Source organism: Aethalodelphis obliquidens, unplaced genomic scaffold (assembly GCF_003676395.1).
Source record: "Aethalodelphis obliquidens isolate GAN/ISIS:26980383/991018 unplaced genomic scaffold, ASM367639v1 scaffold80, whole genome shotgun sequence".
NCBI classification, from domain to species: domain Eukaryota; kingdom Metazoa; phylum Chordata; class Mammalia; order Artiodactyla; family Delphinidae; genus Aethalodelphis; species Aethalodelphis obliquidens.
In genome coordinates this window covers 2,988,866-3,014,141 of record NW_020838024.1, presented here as the reverse complement: position 1 = coordinate 3,014,141, position 25,276 = coordinate 2,988,866, and the positions used below count along the sequence as shown (strand labels likewise).

General features: G+C 38.7%; 1 protein-coding gene across 1 annotated transcript; it reads left to right on the top strand.

Moving 5' to 3' along the window:
- The first annotated feature begins 2,855 nt into the window (after positions 1-2,855).
- LOC113612656 (sperm flagellar protein 2-like) lies at positions 2,856-19,303 on the top strand. The gene is made up of 6 exons (XM_027092679.1): positions 2,856-2,959; positions 4,883-4,986; positions 7,626-7,882; positions 14,396-14,504; positions 15,528-15,685; positions 19,224-19,303. The coding sequence occupies exons 1-6, from the start codon at positions 2,870-2,872 to the stop codon at positions 19,301-19,303; spliced, it is 798 nt and encodes a 265-aa protein (XP_026948480.1). The 5' UTR covers positions 2,856-2,869.
- Positions 19,304-25,276: the final 5,973 nt, after the last annotated feature.

Below are 25,276 nucleotides of genomic sequence, written 5' to 3'. Positions count from 1 at the left end.
AAGAAAACCAGGCAAGTGAGAGTTTAGTTTTCTTTTCTTCACCTCGTACATTAGAGATTTCCAACTGGATGGCATCTAAAGAGATCCTCTAGACCAGAGGTTGTCAGACTTTTCTGTAAAGGTCCAGAGGGTAAATATTTTAAGTTTTATGGGCCCAGAAGCAATATCGAGGATATTACATAGGTACTTATATAACGAGAGAAAATTTCAACTCCCCTCTCCACTCCCCACATACACACACACACATCAGTTTGCCTAGGTGGGCCATCCAGGGTGGTGGGCTGGCTTTGTGCCCAGTTACCATCAGCTGGAGACCTTCTCCTGAGGAAGGAGCCACCAGCTGGTAAAGCTGGTAAAGGGGTGGAGGGGCCCAACTGTGAGGACTTGGAGAGGGGTGAGTGTTTTGGACAAGTTCACCACATCACCAGCTCTCAGAATGGAAGTCCACTCCCGAGAGCCTGACAGTGGCCAACGGCAAGTCCCCATCTTGTACATGCAGCCTGATGCCAGTCCTGGGCAGCAGCCAAGGAGGGTGCTGGAGAGGAGCAGACAGAGGGTGAGGGTGTAAAAACAGCCAGTTGATTTTGGTCCAGGGACCATAGTTTGCAGACCTCTGATCTAGACTAATAGATCTCAGTTTTGACGGGTGGCTGGTAGGGGAAGGTCTCTTGCGGTTTACCTGCATTACCGTTTCCGTCAGTGTTGCATCTTGCTACATTATTACATAAAGATACTAGGGCAGGAATTAGGAGAATGTGCCCCCCCCAGCCCCCGAGAATCATGGTGTGGTCCAACCTGCTCATTTTAAAGGGAGACAGTAGAGACCCTAAGCGTGAGTTGATTTGCTTGAGGTCAGAGGCTTGTTGACGGCTAGGCTGTGATTGGAATCCCAGATTCTAGATCCAGTACTCTTTTCCCTGCCTTATCCTGTTTCTGAAATTGAATAAATTAGCAGAGAATCTAATCCAGGTCATTTGCATAAGCTGCAAAATAAATATCGTTTAAACGTGATTCTGGAAAAAACTGGGAGAATTTTTCTTCACGGTGGGCTGCCTCTTCTCTGTTGTGGTACTCTGTATTCTAATCAATACAGTGATAGATAATGTACATGTTTTTCCTTTATTTCCCTTTTGGCTATGACTGACACCTCTAAGATTGTTCTTTCTAAGGTGGTTTTCCACAAACTCTACGTCGTTCTCAGCTCCCATTATACTCTCAAAATGGAAGTTGCTTTATTTTACATAGAAGTTGAAAGACAGATTATACCATGGGTTACTGTGTGTTTCTATAAGTACAATTATCAAATTTTGTTTGCTTCCAGAACTCGCTGAGCTCTTCTTAATATCATTAATGTTTTAGATAAAATAGTCTATGTTTTTAAACCCTACTTATAGACATAAAATTAAGAATGTTATTAAAATATGACAATGTTAAAATCTCTCCATGTGTGCTCGCATGTGTTTCCTCTCCAAAGGATCTGCAAAATGTATTTTCAGCTGAAGCATTACCAGAAACAGAAGATAAAAGCAGACTTAGTAAGTAAGATATCGAAACAAATCATCCATCATTTTCATGAGAGACAGATAGACAAACAGTAAGAGCACAAGGATGTGAGCACAAACCAGCTTTCAGGGAAAGAAAGGGGAGACGGGGAGGGATGCATGGCTGTCTACATGGTCACGCGACAGAGACAGCAAGATAAACCCAGACGTCCCTAACCACTGTCTACAACTGGGGATAAGAGATGACAATTTCAAAGGAATCTTCTCACACCCCTTCAAGTAGTTGCTCAGTTTTGCTGTGGTTTTGAAAACAGTCAGGCTAAATCATCGTCAGTCTTCCTGGCTTTGCAGGGAGACAGTAGTTTATGGTTTCTTCTCACACATGCAGCTGGGGGGAGTACTGCTGTGCTCTCTGCAAGCTGCTGCTTTGTTCACTGTGATGAGGAAGGCTGCGGCTCTGTCTCTTCCATCCACCTGAGCAGTGGTTCCTTAGATAAAGCTAAGTTTATTCCCAGCCTTCAGCAAAGGAAACAGAACCAAGCTTCCCAAACCCAATGAAAAGTTACCTCCCTTGGGATCTGGGCTTTAATCCTTCAGATCCTTGGTAGAACCATTGAAGGAAAACAATTTTAAATCTTAAATATCTTTTCTATTTGTGCTAGTAAGGCTTTGCCATATTCAATCGTTGCCTCATATTCTAGCATAAAATCGGTTCTTTCTGTGTCATCACCATTCTTGCTATCACCCTTGAACAATGTGCACATTTATTATGAGCAGGCAACTTCGTCAGAGCAGTCAAGTTTCCCATCCTTTAAAAGAACATAACCTGTCCCTTGTTTCAGTTATTTGTTTCTTACAAGATAATCTTAATTGATGTTTTAAACTATCATAAGTATATTTTGTGACATATTCTATTACAGAAGTCCAGTAAATTATAAACAGACTCTGAAAACTTATTTTTTCCACTGAATTTAACTAAAAAAACCCTCTGACTTCTAGAGTTTTCCACTTTCAGAAGTGTTTGTTACCTATAACTTGATAATCCAGGAAAGTAAAAACATAACAAATTAACATCGTAATGACTTCTCTTGAGATCTTGGCTTGTTTTCCACAAAGAGAACCCAAACTATGTTCAAGTATTTCTAATGATATTGTTCTGAGTGAGCCATACTGGAAGGAAATAGCAAACACCAAACCACACAGTGGCCGGGACTTAATGTTGTGGAATGAAGGTAAACGCCATGCTGTGCTGATGCTTTTACTTCTTTCCTCTGAGGGTCTCAGGCATAGCTGAATCCAATAACCCACATGTCCAAAGACATAGACGGTCAAATGTTGACATGGTTGTTAGCTGTAAATACCGGAGTATGTTCTTACCACTTTTTCTATTGCTAGGTACCAATACTAGAAAAACACCAAAAGCTAAAGAAGTCATAGCAAGTGATAGTTTCTCTGAAGTAAGTACTATAACCTAACTTTGGCTACTAGTGTATTGAAATGTGTTTTGACTCATAGCCTTTTCACAGCATTTTCATCTTCAAATGAAATGAAATAGCAATGTGCTCCTCTTTGGCTTAAAATAAATCTGATGGTGAAATTAGCTAAACCTGAATCTACTTGATATTTTTTATATTATTTGAATCTAAAGCAGTGGAAATTGCTTTCAGTTTTGCCAGGTAAGAAAGTAAACACATGCTTTTAAAAATTTTAGACTTATGCCAAATTTATATTTATGTATTTTTCTTTACCTCTTAATTTATGACTTTTATTTCCTTTCACAATTTCTTTACCTTTAAAGATTTTTTTTCCAGAATTTATCCTTAGACTTACTGTTGACTCTGCAGAATTTTTTATTAATCCCTGAAAAAAGGTTTACAACAATCTACAGGCTATTGCTTCTAATGCAAACTAATATTTCTATATATAGTATTGCTTTACTGTATATTGGAAACATTTTTGATCATCAAATAGAATGGTCAGATTAATCAAGTGGGATTTTATTAAATAAAATGAAAGTAAATAAATAAAAGTATATTTGATTACTTTTATTGTTTGTTTCATCAAGGAAACCAGTTTCATAATATTTTAGATTTCAAAACTGCTTAAAGATAGAAAAAGTTTTGGAAGAATATACAGCAACTTGTAAATGTGATGACCTATGGGGAGAGAAATGGGTTTAGAGAAAGTGATAAAGGGGGACTTATAATTTTTACTCTGTATATTTTAAATGTAAATTAGCAGAAAGACTAAGTATATTTTTATATTTACATTTATTGAGTTACAAATCCCCCAAATTCCATATTCAATTCAGTTCAAAGGGCATACTTTGTTCCATGCGTTGTTGTAAAGGGGGAGTGGGTATGTCAGTGAACAAAAGAGTCAGGGTTCCTGGACTTTATGGAGTTTACATTCTAAAAGATGGAAAGAGATAATAAACCATGAACACACAAATAAATGAATTATATGAACCATTAGATGGTGATGATGCCATCAAAAAAGAAAAAGGAGGGTAAGGAGATCACCTTGAGAGACTGATATTTAAGCAGATTGAAAGAATCACCCACTGGATCTGGGGAACCATTTCAGGCTGCCAGAACAGCTGGATGACAGTCTTGAAGCAGAAAGGTGGTTGGCCAGCAAGGTGGGGGAAGAGAAAGGATGAGGTTAGAGAGATGAGTGGAAAGGGAGAAGAATCAGGCCAGCCAGAGCCTTATAGGCAGTGATGAGGACATTGGCAGTAAAGGAGGAGCCTTTGCAGGGTTTTCAGTAGAGACAGAGTATCATTTGACTCATAAAATGTTCACTCTGGTGGCTGACTCTATTTCAGAATAGGCGCTAAGGGATGTTCCTGTGGATATGAAGTAGCTTAATTAGACTAGCCTTCCTACAGATAACAATATAAAGGCTGGACAAAATACAAAAGCTAATTATCTGAGGGCCTGAAGCAGGCAGCAAAAAAGCACACAGCAAAAACCAGGCAGAAAATATATGGGATTTGACCATTGACAGAAGAAAACTTCAGTGGGCAAAAGCCAGGCGTATGCAAGTTACCCGAGAGGACATCCCGCATCTGCGTGCCGTGAGTGGTTAGAACTTGAGAAGAAAGCCCTCATCTCTTTGATTTAAGATATTAGAGAGTGAAGTTTGAGGATGCCAGAGCAGCTGGTAATTAAGGAGGAAGATCTTGGAAAGGAGGGAGTCAGAGGAGGAGCCCCGAAATCTGCATCTACATTTTCTTAAACGCTTGACTGATTCCAAAATTGTGCTAAACGATCACAAGTGTCTTCACCAGAGAACACGACCACTTGATTTTTTTCCCTCCAAATATTTGGAATCTGACTTTTAAGTTAGCTGTCCCCTACCATTGTTTATTTTCACAGCTCACTGTGCGCGCTCAGCTTGGTGCAAAATCAGAAAAGTTGCTGAAGAAAGGAAAGAGCATATCTGATCCATTGCTAGTCAGCATCATGGTAAATGCTATTAAGTATGTATCACACTTTTCTCTTTTATATCTATTTAATATGTTCTTTATCAAATAGAGTTGTATAAAGAATAATACAGAAATATTTTTATGTTCAGCATCTAATGAATTTACCTAAGAAAACACAGCAAGATAAATTTTGTGATTTACATGTCTATATTTCAATCCCCCGCCCCACCCTTTACCAACCTTGACTTCATTCACCCAGATGTGAATTCAGGTTAAGTTCTATCCTGTGTGGGGAATGCAAGGAGGAATTAGATACTTGGGAAAGCCAAGGGATTTGGAGAAGAGAGACCCTAACGATGTGGTCACGGGCCAGTGTGTTTCCTCATTTTGTGTTTCCGGAGGAGGGAGTGACCCCTGCAACACAAAGGCTGGGCAGTGCAGGGTAGGAAGGCCATGAGAAAGTAGAGGTTGCACAGGCAAGGACTCACATATATGCATAGCACAGAGATGATGTGCAATAAGGGTAAAGAAAAAATTTAAGTAGGCTATAATATTGTAATTCCTCCTTTCTAAGGATAGAGGATTCTCCTCAGCCCTCCTTTACAATACAGAAAAGAGAGAAATTAAAAGAATCGATAGGTGCTCGGTTGATCCGTGCAATAAAGAAATGAGGCTGAACAGGCTGGAAAAAGGAATCAACAAGGCTCCTGTTGCAGGGTGTTGCAGAGCTTCGAGTGAGTGAGGGGTTTGGGGTAGCTCTGCTGCCTGAGAAACGTTAAGACCGAGAGATGTGAGAACAGGAGGTTTTGGAGAAGTTTTGCCAGGCATCTGGAATGGACTCCCCCTTTAGAGTTTTCTTAAGAGACCTCATTAAAGATTTAAGTTGCCTCTCAGTTGTGATGTATCTTGGACTGATTACTCTTTGAATGCAACACTGAAGAAACTGGGCTACAGTGATGCTATTCTCAAAGCTGCAAGGGATCTCATTCTAATAGTTGCCACATTTTTCAGTACTGGAATAAGCCATGGGAGTCCTTGTTCAAAGAAAATTGTATATGAAAAGCATCAGCTGTAAAGCAGATCTTAGCTATGGTTTCACTGAAGTTGGAGTGTCTACACCCCATCCCCAGAACTCCACTACCCTCCCACCACCACCACCACTACCGTCATCCCCTCTGCCCCTGAGGCACCATTAGAGAACTGTCATCAGTTTGACATCCTTTCATTTAGTCCAAATGCGTCCTTTTTCAGTGAGGAAAGGAAGGCACGTGGCAGCTCAGTTAGGCAATCCAGTCACGTATCTGGTTAGTGGCATAGCGAGAACCAAAGCCCAGGCCTCCTCACTCCCTGTTGTCTGGTGTCCTCACACTACAGCATGACAAGTGTGGCCCTGACCTTCTCCTCCCTCTGAAGTAGCTCCTGAGACTGGAGGTGGGAGAAGAGGTCCCTCAGACCTGGTAACGTGCTCAAGAAATTTCTCTCCTCTAGCTGAGGCCAATGAATCAACAAACTCATTCTGTGCAGAATGCTTACCACACTCTGGACAAATTATCAAAGCAAAATGCAGGCTTTCCTTTCTCTTCGTAGCCTAATAGGGGTAATAGGAACAGTGACTTGAAGGCAGCTGGATACTGTGGAAAGATCACTGGATTTGGGGTCACATGCAATTTTATGACTTTGAACAAGTAATAAAACCTCTCTGAACTTTGGTCTTCCCCCCTTCTTCCTTGCCACACTGATAGAAGGATCATGTACAGGCACCAAAGCAGACTTTCAAGCCTTTAGAAAGGGATTCTAATTGTTTAAATGAGTTTTAGCAGAGAGAGAAATGAAATCATAACTTTTTATCCAAAAATCAAAATCTTAATCTTACACCATTGAAGGGTTTTGGAAGAGCAAAGTTGAAGCTTTTTTCCAATTTAAAGAACTAAAATAATTCCTGGAGCACCTATTCTCTATAGAGGACGCTGCACTGAGTACAAAAACCAAAGAAATGACCTGTACCCTTTAGCAACTTATAATCTAACTGAGATAAAGAAGACTCACTTGAATTTTTCTGTCAAGAAATATAAGAGTTAAAAATTGTGTGGTGAAGTGAATGAGGGTCCAGAGGAGTTCAGATCGGGCTGTTATGACTCCATGCTGGATTGGGTGGGGTAGGAAGAAATTTCTAGGTTGGCGATGTGAGTATCCACCATATGCTACACTCTGTGCTGGGTTCTCAAAATGTGTCCTTTCAGTTCATCCTCACCAGCATCTTGTGAGGTGTGTTATATTATCCCGCTGTATAGATGAGGAAATTGAGATTTTCAAGAGGAACAGCTTATGAACCCAGCTAGGAAGTACAATTTATACTCACATAACAGGGAGGAGATCGGTGTGTTCAAAGTGAATGGTTCAAAATTGTGAGAGAAGAAGTTATAGGGAAGTAAGTTGTGGCCAGTTCATTTTAAATACCATGTTATGGCTTCTAGAATAGATTTGGAGGCAGCAGGGACCCACAGAAGGATTTTGAGCAAGGGAGCGATTGTGGTACATTAGGAAACCTAATTCTGGCTGTAAAGAAATAAAATTCATGCAGAAGGAGGTTACTGTGAAACTGAAAGAAAGATAAAGGCAAGATTCACTGTGTTATTATTCCTAAAGGACTTGTGTCTATCAAAATGTTAATGATTTGTCCTTTCCTGATTTAGTCAGATACCCATATATAAAGGCTGGATCCTGGATGGCTTTCCAATGACATTAAACCAAGCGAAGCTTCTGGAGGAAGCACTCACAGGCTGCAACAGAAACCTCATAGAACTGGAGGGAAATAAATCACAAATGTCCACATTGGCTGTTGACCCTACAGCTTCCAGAGAAGTGCGTCTTCCCCCTTCTGCACTGGATTTTGTCATGTTATTAGATATTTCAGATAATTCCTCACTGAATCGCATGAATGACATCATGGGTAAGCTGGACACCTTTTTTAAAATATTCTTTTCTATAATTCAGAGCTCTTTCTTTTTCTTTGCCTGAAAGGGTGAATATTCCCATTTACAATTATAAGTGGATAATAAAGAATCCATTTAGGCTTCCAAAGAATTACCTAGTCCAGCACAGTTGCCTCCTGGGGCTCCGTCAGTGTTCAGCACTATAGCCCAAGCCTGGAGCTCGTGGAGAATTCCATGCCAACTACAAGCATCTCATTCAACCCTTCCATCAACTTGGCAGCTCCCCTGGCAGAGAGGCGCCCTCCTTTTCGAGGCTTGCATACGCGGAGGAGCTTCCTGTAGCTACCTAGTACATCCTGGTGTGCCACCCAGATGAAACTCATGAACCACACTGGTGCTGCAGGCAAGCATCTGGTAACATCCTTCCCTTGGATTGCGTGTTAACTGAGGAGCAAGTATCCGTTGGCTGCAGTCCTTCCACACTGGGGTCAGATAGTCTTGCCAAGATTCATGGTTTATTTAACTACTTCTCATTGTTGAAATGAAAATATTACTTTATTCCACAAATTCAGTGGTTATGGGTAAAAGCACATATTCTTGAACCCTGGCTTTCCAGGTTATTAGGCATTTGACCTTGGGAAAGGTACTTCATCCTTCTAAACCTCCATTTCGCATCCTATATAATAGAATGCTTCATTGTATTGTTTTGGATATTAAAGGAAAACTGCTTCTTTACTCACAACACTTCTGACACCAAAGGTGTGTGGGTTTTCCATACCACCCTGTTCTCCAGTTCTTGAAAAACACCCACTGGGGGTCCTATAATTTAGGCTAATTCTGGCACTAACTCCCCAGGGTTATCACAGGTTTTCACAGGTTAAGGGCTCAGTCCCACAAGACTTCTCCCCACTTCAGATGCCAGTCTCAAGTAGTGGATCCCCAGGTTACCCACACTCCTGTCTGACTTGACTACAAGTTGGGGGTTTCCATGACCCCTCCTCAGGTCTGATAATTTTCTATAATGACTCACAGAACTCAAGGAAACACTTTACTTACTATTACCGTTTTATTATAAAGAATGCCATAAAGGATACAAATGAGCAGCCAGATGAAGAGGTACATAGTGCAAGGTCTGGAAGAGTCCCAGGCTCAGGAGCTTCTATCCTCATGGAGTTTCGGGGGTTGCTACACTCCTGGCACGTGGATGCATTCACCAACCCACAAGCTCTCTGAATCCCTTCTTTAGAGTTTTTATGGGGGTTCCATTATGTAGGCATGACTGACTAAATCATTGAGCATTGGTGATCAGTCTCTAGCCCCTTCCCCTCCTTAGAGATCAGGGGGTAAGACTGAAAGTTCTAGCCCTCGAGTCACTTGGTTTCTCAGGCAACAGGTCCTACCATCCAAGAGTCACCTCTTTGACATAAACTCAGATAAAGTTGAAAGGGGTATATTATGAATAAAAATAAATGCTCCTTTTACCTCTATCACTCAGGAAATTACAAGGGTTTTCAGAGCTCTGTGTCAGGAGCAAAAGTCCAAATATATATTTCTTATTATATCACAATATCACAGGCATTAAATGAGATAAATGTTAAACATTTAGGATAGAATCTGGTACATGATACTAGGCACACAGTATCCACTAGGAAAAATAGTGGAAGACTTTGAAATGAACAAAAGATTATTGGATACCCTTTCAATAGAAGGTTGAGGACTGTCTTTTGGACCCTGAGGAGTGTCTGGTTTCAGAGGGGTCTATGCCTTTCATTGGCTTTGACTCAGCTCTTCTGTAACTATAAATTGTAGGAGACTTAATAGTAATTCAAATGATTCTGGTTCATGAACATGCAGATGAATTTGATTTAATTAAGATAAAATTAATTTCTATACTTTGAAAAGATGATTCCAAATATTACATTGCTGTATACATAGTAACCAGTCTTTCATCTATTACCATCTATTTCAGTATTCCTGACTACCTGTAAATAGGTCTGTTATTCAGACTGTCATTTGTACTAGTTGTAACATCACATCTTACTGGTTCCCTCATTACTTGAAAATTTAGATGATGTCATTTTACATTTGTTTGAGTGTCTTGATTTTACCTTTTTAAAAAACTGCCCTTTAACAAGTGGTAACATCATTCTTTCATTATTGCTGTTACTACTAACACAATGACATTCGGAGCTAGGAGAGACTTAGGGGATCATCTATTCCAGTGCCTTTATTTATAGGTGGAAATTTAAAGCGTGAGCACTTGACTCATCCAGGGCCACACTCTTCCTTATTTTGAGTTTGTAACATCTTGAGGTCTTCCTTTCATTGTTTACTTAAATAAAATGACAAAGCCATTAGATATGACTTCAGCTGTTGAGCCCAGTAGTTTAAACTGGATGCTGTCCATCAGATCTCAAAAGGGAGAATTTACTTCTCTCCATACAAGGGAGCTATGCTGACAGTAGTGATGATTCCGCTTGTTCAGCCAAGTTCTCATCCCTGTTCAGGATCATCTGACGGTTGGCAAAGAATACTGCCAATCCATGGCCAACTACTGACGGAATAAGGCCCTGAACTCAAATCAGTCTGACTTGCTTTCAAGATATGACGAGTTATTAAGTACACACAAAGACCTGTGGGTGAGATGGTCCCTGAGAGCTGATTATAATCCTACAAGGGCCTTAGAAGTTTTGCCTACCCTCTTGAGGATCCCTAGGAAGCATTTGTTGTGTGTTTCAAAAAATAGAAGGAAACCAATTGGCACAAATTTTTCAAGAAATCTACTCAATCCAGTGTGAGTTCTTTCAATTCCCTATCAAAATCACATGACAAATGGTTCTGGAAAATTTATCAAAGCTGATGTTAGCATCTAACTAGTTTAATTTCTTAATTCTAGACCACTTACTTATAACTAGGCTCAGAATTGCCCTTTATTCACTACGACAGGGAGAATTTTTTTTGTCAAGTTTTTTGTACATATACACATAAATAATCTTATTTATCTACCCTCAGAACTTAGTGTTAAAGCACTATTAATTTTTTTATTTTTATATGTATTTCTAATCATATATATTCTAGGTCTGAAGTGAACTGAGCCAACTACTAGATTAGGTTCTTCTAAATCACAAAAACTAGTATGAAATCATTGAGTTTATAGTTCTTACATGTTTTGGTCAGGAATGAGTAGGCTAAATATGTCCACAACTTTGAAAATCTATCTGCAGCTTTTATGTTCAAGTATTTTAAGTTAAGATAAAGTGTGACTCTTACATAGCTTAAGGTTTTTCTTTTTTAGAATATAAGATTGGAATGGCCATTGAAAGATCACTTTGCCAGTTTGCTCTCCTCATCTTAAGCAAGACCCCACCTGAACTCTTTTGGACAGATGAAATTCTATCCTTCAAAAATATCTTGTTCATTCACATATTCACTTATTATTTATTGCGTGCTTGCTGAATGCCAGACACTGTGATTGGCACCGGTGATTCTGTAATAAAGAAGAAATGGATCCTGCCTTCAAAGAATTTAGTGGAAATTGTAGCTAAGGGACCAAGGAGTTATAGCATTGAGTTGTACTTCCAACACGGCAGCCAATAGCCACAGGTGTTATTTAAATGATTTAAAATTAAAAATTCAGTTCCTCAGTCACACTGACCACATTTCATATACATATGTGACTAGTGGCTATCATACTGGACAGCACTGATGCAGAACATTTTCATCATCTCAGAAAGATCTGTCTTATCAGATAACACTGTTATAGAGTGATGGGAGCTAAAAGGGTGCCACTAGTAAATATTTATCTAACATTTATAACATGCCAGGAACTGACAGTACAGAAATGAAGGGCAAGTCCCTGTCCTCGAGTCGTTGACAATGTAGTGGGAGAAGAAACAAAAGCAAGCTGATTATTAGAATATAGTCACTTCTATGCTATACTAGGTGAGCCCAGCGTGGGAAGAGATTTACCAGACCAAGACAGGGCGGAAGGGCGAGGGAATCGGCAAGCAGGGTCCGTCTAGAGAACAGCAAGTTTATCGTTAGGACTGAGAGGCAGCAGGATGTGGACGAGTGACAGAAATGAGCCTGGAGGGTAGGCAGGGGCCAGCTGAAAAGTCTTGCCCCAAGTTAAAGTGTTTGAACTTTATCCTGAAGCCATGTGAGGTCACCAAATTCTATTAAAGCTGATTTAATGCAATTCAATATGCTTTTCGTAATGGTCATTCTAGCTGCAGTGTGGAGGATGCATTGGAAGGGGAGTGAGACTGGAAACAATGAAATGAGTTATAAAACCATCACCATCTGAAAAGCAACAAAGGCATTAAGACAGCTAGAGAGGCAAGGTAAAAAGAGTCAGCTTCAGGTGCTATTTAGGGGGAAACTGTAGAACTTACTGATCAGTGGGGATGGGGGCGTTCATTTTGTTGTGAATTTACTGCAGGCAGAACAAGGTGACTTCAAGTTGTTGACTGGAACAATTTTTTGAATGATAATACCATTCACTTAGACAATATGGAAAGAAACACAAGAGTCTCTTTAGGGACATGTTGAACTTGAAGTACCTGGTACCTATGGGACTTTTAAGCTAAGATGTTCAGAGGGCAGTTCTATAAATGGGTCTCGATGTCAGGAGGGAAGTGTGTACTAAAGTTAAGGGCTTGAAGGTAAGACAAATCATCTAGGAAGAAAAGTGTATTTTAAAAAATACCCAGGATGACAGCCAAGACAGCTAGTGGGGAGAGCACAGGAAGAGGTGTTTAGAAGCAGCAGCTAGAGAGAAAGGAAGAAATCCAGGGAGAGTAATGTCATATAAGCCAAAGGAGGACAGATTTTCAAAATAAAGGTGTTATTCTCTCCTCCTCCCAGACCAGTGGGCTGAGGTCCTGAGGCCTGGGCTAGGGTGTGGGAGCCTAGTCACCAGCATTGCCTGCAGCATGGCCCTGCAAAGCTTGGGGTCCGTGGGGAAGCCTGAAGGATGTCATCACAGGGAAGCAGCCTTCATGCAGCCAAAGCCAAGCTGACTCAAAGACTGAACATCAGTCCTGCCAGGGCTGGGCAGAGAGGAGTGGCCCAGACTCAAAGCCAACTGGTAGGAGACCAGGAGACCTAAGGAGAAGGTTCAGCCAATGTGGGAGCATAAGCTTTTGTCAGAAGGGAAGAGTACATGGCTGCCTGGGTTTTTAGCCAGTGCCTTGGGCCATTGGTCAGCCTGAGAGGGAACAGTGGTGTTCATAATATGGGGAGAGGTACTGAGAGGCTTTGAGTGCAGGCTCTGGATGGATAACTTTAGTCACTTATAGTGACTGAAAAGAAATATGAGGGGGCTTCTAGGGCTGATAATGTTTGTTTCTTGATCTGGGTGCTGTTTTCAGTTTGGGAAGTCATTGAGCTGTATAATCATGTATGCATTCTTTTTGGCAGGTATAGTTCAAGAAATCGTTTAAAAATTAAAAAGAAGTTCAGGACTTGGAATTAGATTGACTGGAATCAAATCCTTTCTCTGTCATTTATGAACTATGCCATGGGACATGAACATGCTATGGGACAATTTTAGAATCACGATCCTACTTCACAAGTTTTGTTGTGAATATAAAATAATGTAATACAGTCTTCCCTCAGCATTCATAGGGGATTAATTCCAGAGCCCCCTCAGATACCAAAATCCAAGGATGCTTAAGTCCCTTATATAAAACGGTGTGATATTTGCACTGAACCTATGCATATCCTCCCATATACCTTAAGTCATCTCTAGATTACTTATAATACTTAATTTCCTCTTTTTCTATCATGAATGTAAAGGGAGAACAATCGATTGCTATATCCTGTGAAGGTCCTTCATTTTCTTGAACACTATTAATTCGCTCTTCAATGTTCTCTTGCATTGACTGAGTAATCTAATTCCTTTTACTCTAGTTCAAGGCTTTTTTTCCTCTTTATGATTTTCCATTTATTCTGAATTCATGAGTATTCTGGACTTTGTACCTTAATCCTGAATAGGACTCAATCAGAGAAGTTGAGATCGTTTTTGGTTTTGGTCTCTTGTCGTATATTCCTTTATGTCTCTTCTAGAAAAATCATAAAGTTTAGAAAGAAAGATAAATCGCTTTATTGTACTGTAATATAATATCCACGAATAAGTTGCATATTTGACTTTATGGCCACCCTGCTGTTTCATTCTTAGCTTTTACAGCATGGTGTTGATTTTCTAATTGTTTCCTTATTTGTTATTCATGACAAACCATCATTTTTTATTCTCATCTCTTCAAGGTCAGTCCCAAGACACTCTACCTTAAAACTACAGCTCCTCTTTAATGTTGTGTTTTACCTCCTTTCCCCCAATTTCCAAGGGAAATTTGAATGCTGATCCCAAAACTATACTTTTTCAACATTTTGTTAAACATTTTAATTAATATTGGACCAAAGGCAGGACCATGTCTATTTGACTTTCTTGTATCAGTACCTTTTAGCAGTGCTACTGCAACTTTGACTGCTTTAGCAAATTGTCTAATTAAGTAATTTCCATAACATAGCTGAAGCATTTTCAAGTGAAACTCCTCATGAAGATATCAATCAACGTGTAGCTGCTAAAAACCAAGATGTGGATGAAGACCAGAATTTAAGAGATCAAATACAGCATAGGTTAGTTTAAAACTGAATGTCTTGCTTCTTGTTTCTTACCCTTTGAACAGACTGACAACTAGTCACCTTGGAATCATCAGATCTAGAAAATAAATGTATTTCTTAGCATTCAGTCTTTTACAGGTAAAACAAAACTAAGTAGCTTTGATGTTGAGTGAAATATTTATGTGTTAGCTTTTATATTCAGAGCACAAGTCATCATAGTCTGGGAAGAAAAGAATTAAATCAGGCAACATTTCCCTTTATGGCTACATGAACTTACAAGTTCATTATATGGAATCCTAATTCAGCCCTCATTCAGCAAATGCCAATGAAGATCGTGGAATGTCAAAGAGCTAGGCATCAGACTATAGAGTGTAATTCTAAAACCACTTTTGTGTTACTAAAATGAAGTTATGCTTCAAAAACCTTCTTTCAATCGTATGCAATTTGCTCATTGGAAAAAAAATTAGACAATTTTTTGAAACCTTGAGAACTCTAAAAATATGAAGTGAACCAGGGAAGAGGAATTTGAGCTACATTAAGCCTGTCTACTCTTGGAAGACAAGGCTGTTTCAAAAATCATTCCAAGGGTATATTTGAGTAAAGCAAATAAGTCAGAACCATCTATATTTACTCAAAGGTCTCTTTAACTTCTTTAAGAAAAAGTAGATGACCTATGTGGCCCAGGCTGTAGCTACCATCAGAAGGGTGTTCAGAGTTTAGTCTGCTATGAGTATAGGTGATGTTTCCTTAGATCTTCACTTAGAGACGTGAACCCACACTAAAGGTTTCCTGAAATGATAGAATTGCCAAATCTTCTTCTCCTCATTCATATACCTCAAAATATATGGCTAGACACCATTAAATGATTTCCTCTTTAAAGTGGATAGTATTTCATTGCCTGTAGATTTCTTAAAGTTGCTTTTTCAGATTTTTTTGGGCAGCTTATTTTTTCATTACATTCATCAGATGAATCATGCTTAATGTTACTCTAATCTTTCAGTCAATATGCTATATTCATAGAACATTTGGGTTTTGCAGAATTGTAGGCTTCTTGGACAACTGGCCTTTATTGGAGCAATGGTTTACAGAGCCAGAAAACATTTTGATAAAAATGAATGCTGACATAGATAAGCAGTCTTTGTGCCAAAAAGTAAAGGAAACGTTTATGACTGAAATAATGAAAAAAGAGAATAAAGGTAATTACAGTTCTTTATAATTTTGAGCTTACATAACGAAAATGTGTGGTTTTAATGAATTTAGGAGGAAGTGAAAATGCGATTGCAAATTTCTCTCTTCTCTTTGGATCATACCATCTATAAGTATCTTCTACCTCTGATTTTAGCTTTCCACTGCAAATGTTTCTACATCAAAGATTTTTCTTTCTTCATTTTAATTTAATTTAATCAAAAGAGGTCATCTTGCTGAAAGGTTGTTTTCAGGTGAAAAAAATAGCAGAGTTAAATTAAGGATGTTATAGAGAAGGATGTTATAGGATGTTATAGATTTCAATCTGTTGACCTCAGCATTATAAGGAAACAATGAGTGAATTATCCTTTTAGGATGAAAACACTAGGCAGATTATTCCCCCCAAATCTTTTTGTGTTTGTATGAATTTACTGACTATTAACTACTTATTTATAAGCCTGCTCCTGGGTGCATCTCACCTACATTAAACCATCCCGACCTCCCTCCTCCTTCATTCAACCAATAGTAATTGCCCATTAACTTTTCACAGTATTATTGGAATTTGTTATTGAAAGGAATTTTAGTCTCATACACTGCCAATGCCAGACTTCAATGGAGATCTTACCTTTGAGAAATGAATTCAGAAATAAATCTTTCCCTTTTGTTTATCAATCACCCCTCACTCTATTGACAACTGCAATTTCTTGGTATAATAAAAAATGGTCAAAATTAATAATATCACAAGGATTCTAAAACTGCCTTGGTAGCATGCTGTCTCCCATCCCTAGATTTATGACCTAACTACTATAATGTATCGGTGAACTGACACCAAAATAGTGCATAGATATAAGCCACAGTCACCTTGGGGACCCAGGAGCTCACACTTAGGAAGACAAGCACCCACATCGAAATGTCCGCTCCCCAAAAACACCCATGTGAAGCTTCCAGACAAAACAAAAATCAACCCATATATTATATAAGAGGCTTAACATGTTATTTAACACTCAGAAATTAGGCTGAGAGGAGGGAGGAAACCTCTAGGGTCTTGATTAGGAGGCAAAAGCAAACCGATTCTAGGCTGTAGCTTCAAACATCTACCAATTAGAATCAGTGTTTTTGCCAGCTATCAGACTCACTTCAACATTTTCCTAAAGATTTTACATTCTGATCACTTATTACATTAACAGACTCTACTGCCACTTATTTAGATTTACATTCCAATCAGTTAATTATTTTTAATAAATATTATGTCATTAAAATAATAAACATTTACCTAGCCCAGTGCTCTGTATTAAACATCCTGATTAAGCTAAAAACAAAAAATAAAAGGATATGGTACTTCTATAAATATTCTGCTGTTTAAAAATGATCATAATATACTATTAAGTAGGGGAAATCAGGTTATATTTAAATAGTCCCTTTTTTGTTTTTAAAAGTATGTCTATTATTAAATATGTAGGCACAGAAAAGAGTCTGACAATATATGCTAAGAAAAAACAAAATTCAACCCAGTAAATTCAAAGCTCTAACTGGTTTTGTTCAACTATTCGTGAACTGGGCAGCATCCCATCTAACAACTAGAAGGGCACTCCGTGGAACAGTACGAATGGAAGGCTTTTTTAGATAGGAGGGTGGGGCAGGGAAGTCATTAGCAAAAGGGGGGAAAAAAAGGGTTATTTGGGGCCAGGACATCTTCTTTTTGGAGGAAGGGAACTGCAGGGGTCTTTACCATGCAGATTGCCTCTTCTTTGAGGGGCTGGGGATATATAGAGAGGACCCACATGACAGATCACCTCATTAGCGCTGACCAGAAAATTCCAAGCTGGTTGATTAAAATTACATTTCTGAAGAAGGTAGAAACCGCAACTGAGGCAGCTAGTAAGTCTAGGTTTGGTATCGTGGGCTTTATTTAGCACAAGTGATGCCATTTGGGGCCTGTGGTTTTCTCTTTAGCCGTACAATCCTTGATGAGGGAGAAGGATGACAAGAGTCAACAGGAAATTTCTCTTTCTGCTTATTTGTCTAAATTGTGGGAATTTTTAAAACAATAATTATATATCACTTTTATAATCAGAAAAAAAATCCAGTTTGAAAAAAAAAATCTAATAGAATGAAGCCTCCTTGCCTTGCTGAATTGAAAAGAATAATCTGAGGGCAAAGGGAGTATGGATATAAAAGCCATACATGGGGCTTCCCTGGTGGCGCAGTGGTTGAGAGTCCACCTGCCAATGCAGGGGACACGGGTTCGTGCCCCGGTCCGGGAAGATCCCACATGCCGCGGAGCAGCTGGGCCCGTGAGCCATGGCCGCTGAGCCTGTGCTCCGCAACGGGAGAGGCCACAGCAGTGAGAGGCCCGCGTACCGCAAAAAAAAAAAAAAAAAAAGCCATACATGGGTGCAGTTATTCACTGCCCCTGCTACAGGGGTAAAGTTGCGGCCGTTTCCAGGGTGGAGGGTTGGGAAGTCAGGAAGGGTGGGGAGGGCATGCTGGGAAGGGTGAGCCTGAATCCCGAAAGGCAAAGGGCCATAACAACGATAGGAGCCTAGACCTTCGGGAACCAGCCCTGCTCCGCCCCTCAAGCCCCTCGGGCTGACTGTCTGCTCTGCCTGGAGCACACATTCCCTGAACCTGTTCAAGTCTTTTCTCAGATGCCACCTTCTCAGCGGGTCTACCCTGCAAAGCACTCTGGTTAAATACACTTTAAGAGCTGCCCCACAGCACTCCTGACCCCCTTTACTCTGTCCTATTTAGCTTCACAAGGCAGTGATTTTTCTCTTTTGTTTTACTTTTGTATCTCTGGCAACCACAACTGTGCCTAGCATTGTTCGTATTATTATTATTACTGACAGTACTAGTGTAGTTTTACCTTATTGTTATAACCCTTCCTTTTCTTCACGGCACAACTCAGATTCAATAAGTAGTTGCTGCATGAAAGAATGAAATGCTAAGACTTAGTTGTGTACTGAGCACCGTTCTAAATGCTTCATATGTATTTACCCCTAGATGTCGGTGCTGCACATTTCTTTTCCCTTCCGTGTCCTTCCGACATCTTCTCTTTGTGCTTTATCACCTTGCTTTTCCCCTGGAAATTTTGACATAATTATTTATTTTTCTATCGCAACACACCAGCTACTTCTAGATTGTTGGTTTGACACATGGCACAACAAGCCTTCCCACCTGATACACACACACACACACACACACACACACACACACACACATCATCATCATCATCATCCCCATCAGAGGCAGGGTAAACGGTATTTCTAACCAGGCAGAGAAGACTTCAAATCTTAGTTTTAAGGACTGAATGATTTAAAGGGGATCCCTAAAACATGAAGTTCGCCCTAATTCATTAAGAGCAGTTTTATATTAATTTAGGTTTATCTTAGTTCAAGTGAAATAGTAGGTGTCTGGAGCCGCTAATAAAAGTCCATTCTTATCATCCTTTTGAAGTGAAAAAGAAATTAGAAGAAAAGGAAGCTGAGGAAAAAGAAGAAGTTTCCCCAACTGAGGCTACATCACCTCTCCCCCCTCCTCCTGAACCAGAAAAAGAGAAGGAAGTCCACGGTCAGCGTGAGCGTTCCAAAACTCCTGCTGCAAAAGGAAAACCAGCATCAGGTGATTGACAGAACGATTTCTAATCCTGTTTGCCAGTTTCTCATTTTCATTTTAGAAAAGAATTATAAATTATAGTACCAGTCCATTTATCTAGATTCAGGCTTTGAGCAACTTCAGTCATATGAAGGCAAGCTGTCTGCTCTGATGAAGAGGAAAAGCAGTAGTCACTGAGAGCACGGCTGTCACAAAGCGGAGGTACTTTACTGTGTGGGAAGGAATGTGGAGTCCTCACACCCAGATCTACTGATTAGAATAAGACCACAGATGAGAGGAGGGAAGGCGCAGAGAATACCAGAAGGAGCTTAGAGCAGATCAAGAGGACAGACGTCTATTTGCAGAGTGATAGAGTTGTGTTTATGTAAAAAGCAAGACCATCTTCAGAAAATGAGAGTTAGCACAACCTGTTGTCCACAGGAATAAGGAAACATACCAACAGCATTCTTTAGAGACTAAAATTTATACGCAACTGTCACTCTTCAGTGTTATGTGATTATAAAAGGGTAGAAACAAGCACCTGACATCTCAGTAAACTTGTATATTTATAATACATAACATACATGAATAGAGTTTGTATAGAGAATATTTTTTAGCTTAAACCACTAAGGACCATTAAGTTACGTGGTAGACAATATAATGACAAAAGTAAAATCCTCAATTGTTGAAATGTGTGATATTGGGAGAATGCCAGGATCAGTTTGGTGCTGTGTGTATGAAACAAATGTGGCTCTAGTAGCTGGTTTTAGCTTTGTAAGTAGCTGGCTGTGCAGTTACACAAGTCTACCTAGGTATTCTTGATATTGTGTCATGATTGCATTTCTAAACTCCATAATATTTCTACTTCGTGGAGATTTGAGATGGGTCTGATTTTTTTAATTAGATTTATTTATATTAAACAAATTCATTTGAAAACTTTAATAACATATATTATGGTCTATTAAAGACCGTTGTACTTCAATAAAATGGGGCTTAACTAAAGGTAAAATATGCAAATTCTAAAAAAAATATTTTATCATATGAAACAATAAAGCACAAAGCAATTAATTAACCATACATACTTTCCCCGTTAGAAAAACAAAGCAGTGGTCTGAAGGACAAATGGAAACCTTAAAAATGCTGTTTAGCCAGGGAAGACAGTTTCCACAGAGGCTCAAGGGAGCCTGGAGCTACCCATCTAGGCCTTTAACCTATGGCCGTGGCCTCCCCTCCCTTTCCTCCCCTCGGCCTCACAGTCAGGAGTATCTGTGGATTGGAGCCATTCCCTGAAACCCATCTTCAGCATTTCTGGTTACAACACGGTTCAGTCTTTAAATTTCTTAAGTTTGCTCGTGACATTAAATAAAATTGTATACTTGAATACAGTGCATTGGATGAATAATAAAGCTATTGTTGCTTCAAAGAGTGGTTGTATCTGTCTCTTTTTTCCACCAAGGGCCGGGTTAGTGCCTGATCTTTAAAAATATATAGAAGAATTAATCCCCAGGGGCCCAGTTACTGCCTTCCAACTGCAACGCATCATTGCGAGGAGATCTCAGTGCTAGTAGACGTTGATGAGGCAATAGCACAGGCTGCGCTGCCCTTACAGCTCAGGGAAGCTGGGATAAATGATTTTAGGAAGGGAAGTTCCCAGGTTTGTTTATTTTTATATAAATAACTTACAGTTTTTTTCAAAAGAACATACTTGCAGAACTAAAAGCCTAAGGCTTCTGAACAAGCCCAAAGCAAACATCCAATTACAATCTTCTTTAAAAGTTGAGAAGAAAAGAGAAATTATTTACTTAAAAAAAAAAGGGTGGAAATAGGGTAAAGAAGGAAGCATAGTACACTAAGTACTAAAAGTCATTTTGTCCAAATATAGTTCTACATTGTATATGAGTCTGTTGGCCTGAAACAAATAGACTGCCAGATATTTCTCCAGCAAAGATGGGTTTATTCAGAATTAGCAGGAAATTATAATTCGGGGTCTGCAACCATGGCAAGCCATGTGCAGGTCTCTGCATGACAAGAGAAGGAGAATGCTTCTATAGAGGGGAAAAGGAAGTTGGGAGGGCCATAGTACTTGATGAGTCCATGGCTTTTCATTGGCTGAGTCCTTGCCAGGAAAGAAGAGGAGTCGTCCTTCCTCCTGTTGGGCAATGCTGTCCTCTTAGGGCATGAGAGCTCCCCCTTCTGGTTTCCTGACTCTATTTATTTGTGCTTTCTGTTTATTAATTTTTTACAGTTCTGTATTTTATATCTGCTTCAAATGCACTTGAGATTAAATTTGAAAAACTTCACAGGTATGTCCCATTAAAGGGTTTATTATCAAGTCTACTACCAAATGTCAGAATTTAATTTAAAACTCAAGCTCTGAGTGTGACAGAGTATGGTAGTGCTTGCTATCCATGATGCTAGGAATATATTTTGCAATTTCAGAATACATTTTGGAAATAATTTTTAAAAATAGGCAGAGTGCATGCTATCCCCAGCAGAAATTAGACTTGCTCACAATATTTTATAAGTTCAACATCTTAGGTGTCTCTATTTTTACCCTCTTTGCTGTTGTCTTTTGCTAAAGTTTAGAGCAATGGTTGGTTACCCAGAGTATTGTTATTAAAGGAACTAAGAGCTTATCTAGACTTTTTTTATTAAGCTTATTTCTAAGAAAAAAAAAGGAACTAATTCAAATGTTTGGATTTATTTATTTATTTATGAATGAGTTTGGTGTTCAACTATTTTGATGTTTAAAAGTCCTTTTATGGAGGTTAACAAAGTTTCAAGGTTAATCCTTCTTTCCTTGTCTTATTTCTATGGAATCTTGGTTTTTGGAGCTGAGATGTTTAAATGTAAGTGATATGAGTTATGTATTTACACATTCTTATAACTAACACTTCTAAATACAAAGATAGGTCAGATGATCTCTCCATCACAGCATTTAAATTGTCCCATATGTGCATTCTTCCAATGAAGGAAAAAAAAATCAAAACATAAAACTGTAGCCCAGGGCAAAGGGAGGAAGACGACTGAACTTGTTTGGTAAATTATGTGGGATGTAGTGATTTTTTCAAAGAACTAATTATTATTTGGGACATCTTATTGACCTCCAGTTCATCACTTTCCCATTTTCCCCTTTCCAATATATTTTTGAATTAGATTCCGGGGAACCCAGCATATGTATCCCAAACCATCCTTTGCATTACAAGTTACAGTCAATGCACAGCGGAATGTAGAAGTCACAAGGCAACCAAGTGTGGGGTCAATAGAAGTTCAAGGATGCTCCATAGCAAAGCAATGTGGTTATTTAACTCTTCTTCAAGGTGTCTTGGCATCATTCTTATCACAGACCCAGTTGTCTTATTGTATAGGGATCATTCCAGTGAACTATATCCAAATAGAGCCATCTGCTTCAAATGGACTTGTGACTAACTTTTAAGATTCTGCAACTATGTTGCACTAAAGAGTTTACAATCAAATTCACTACCAAATGTTGATATTAAGCTTAGGACTCAACTTCTCAATGTCACAAAATAGAATAGTACTATCAGGGTTGTCATTCAAGAAATTTCAATCCATAGTCTGTCTTCAGATTAATTTTAACTCACAGTAAAGGCCTAAGCCATTTTAGGCAGTTCACAAATATAACTGTTTTTGAGAAATAGCATTTGATTGCTTACAAATCATAGCCCAGGATATTGAAGAAAATCATCAATGATAATTATGTGTTGAATTTTGTTTAGAACCCCCGCATGGTAATCGAGAACCTCTTCAGGAAGGAAAAGGGAAGAAAAGTGAAACTTTACTCCAAAGAAAAGGTACAGATCAAGATAGATATGATTAAATATAATTCTGCATTTTATAATTTTCAGTGAAAATAGCTATATTTATGTAGTAGTATACACTGAATACCTCTCTCAGGCATTTGTAAACCATAAGCCCTTGCCAATGAAACAGAACCTCAGTGTTTCTGTAGCCTGGGTCTTAGCAGAGGTCCTGCTAAGAAAAGTGATGCTTGTGAGGAATCATTTAGAGAATATCTAAGATACAGAATATCCATTCATCATAGACATTATAGGTGTTATCCTTGGGCTAAGCTATGCCATCAGAAAACTACATGCTGAACCATATTTTCTTGGGTCCCCCATAGAATTGCTTTCACTGATAAGCACTTTGATATAAAGTCCTCAACACAATAGCAGTGGAGCTAAAACATTTATTATATCAACAATAACCTGGTATTTTATTTTCTGAAGAGATAGTATGCCCACTACATCATTCAGTCACCCCTATGTGAAATCCTAGGTGGGAAATTTCATTCAGAATCAAAGAACTGGAAAATCTTTCTTCCTCTGCATGGCTAGATAGTTAGCACCTCTAAATGATAGCACTTCCTTTTCTGTTTTGGCTGTCTAGAAGTACAGAAACAAATTCGTGCCTATAAGATTTTAGTACCTGCGCAAGGACCTAGATCCCAGAGTGTGCTTTCTAATTCCTCTCCTGGTTTTGACCTTCTACTTTAAGTTGCATTTTTCCTGACCCTAATTTCTTTTTTTTTTTCTATTTTATTTTAACTATTTCTGTGAAATAAGGAGGATAAAATTTTATAAATAATTGATAGTTGGTAGAAGAAAATAGGCTTTAAAAAGCATATTAGTTAGATTGTACATTGAAGCTGCTACACCAACCAATGAAAGATTGAAATGCAGTTATGGACACATACAGTTGTCTTTTGCAGGGTACGTACAAAGGGGGTTGTCATGAAGTATGTACCTTTGTTTAATTTTTCATTACAAATTGCTAGTGTAGTAGCAGCCCAAGACTGTGCCATGTTCACAAAATGATGGGCTTAAAAGGATCTTGATTTTGGCATTTAAAGATGCATAACCATGATTCTCAAAGAATCTTACCCTTCTCTGATTATATGACCTGACAGGCATATATAACTAGAGTCATTGGTGAGTTAACACTGAGATGAAAAATTTACCTATAATTTTGGCTATAATTTATGCTCTGCTCTATCTCACCTGTTTACAAATAGGAGAATAATTTTCACATTTACATTATGCTTTCTTATTGTGATCAGCAAAAGCAAATGAAGGATCAGCATAGAATCATCAAAAATAGGAATTAAATATATTTATGCATATTAGGTGAAAATCGTCAAGTTAGACATAATAATTCACATGCTTTGAGAGCATCCTTAGATGAAAGTATACACACTCAAACCATAAGCAACTACAAGTTCAACCAGTAAAATATATATTCACTGGAGTCATGCAGTTAGCTCAGTTTAAGTACCTCCAAGAACTTTCAAACATTTTTTTGCTTTTATTTTACTATTGTGTTTCTATTTCCATAAACACAATTTCTACTGTGTTCAATAATATTTGAAACAGGTAAACTCTCGATCAATATCTAGAAGTCTTTCTTTTACATAGAAATGCTGTTGTTTTGGCATGTATAACAGGATTTCCTTCATTAAGAGGAAGTCTTAATGATTTTAATTCCTAATATTTGGAACTAATTCCATTGGGGGTGAACACTATTGATTGGTTATCTGTTTACCTCACAGGCTGTTTGACACCAGTTATACTGAAAACATCTCTTACGGTTTGAGGAACCATCTCCTTTTTCCTTCCTTCAGACTTATCATTGTTTCCTGCTATTGGCATCTTCAATTCATCCCAATTTTTCTCTGTGTATTAGATCAATTCCAACCTTCTCCCTCCAAAATCTTGACACGGAAATGCCATTTGCAATTGTATTCATGGTGTTCTTAAAGCATTTCTTATTATCTTCAACCATTTGCCATGGCCCCATTTTACTCCTTCATAAAATAAGGGCTTTTCAACTCTATGACCTTACATAGGAGGTGTTAATTAAGGGCTAAATGAAGAGTTTTCCTTAATCAACCAATTTCAGAAAATGCTGAGTTACACCAAATTAAAATGTTTTTCATCTCAACTGAGATAGATGTCAATATAGATATGTATCTTCTGTAATCATCT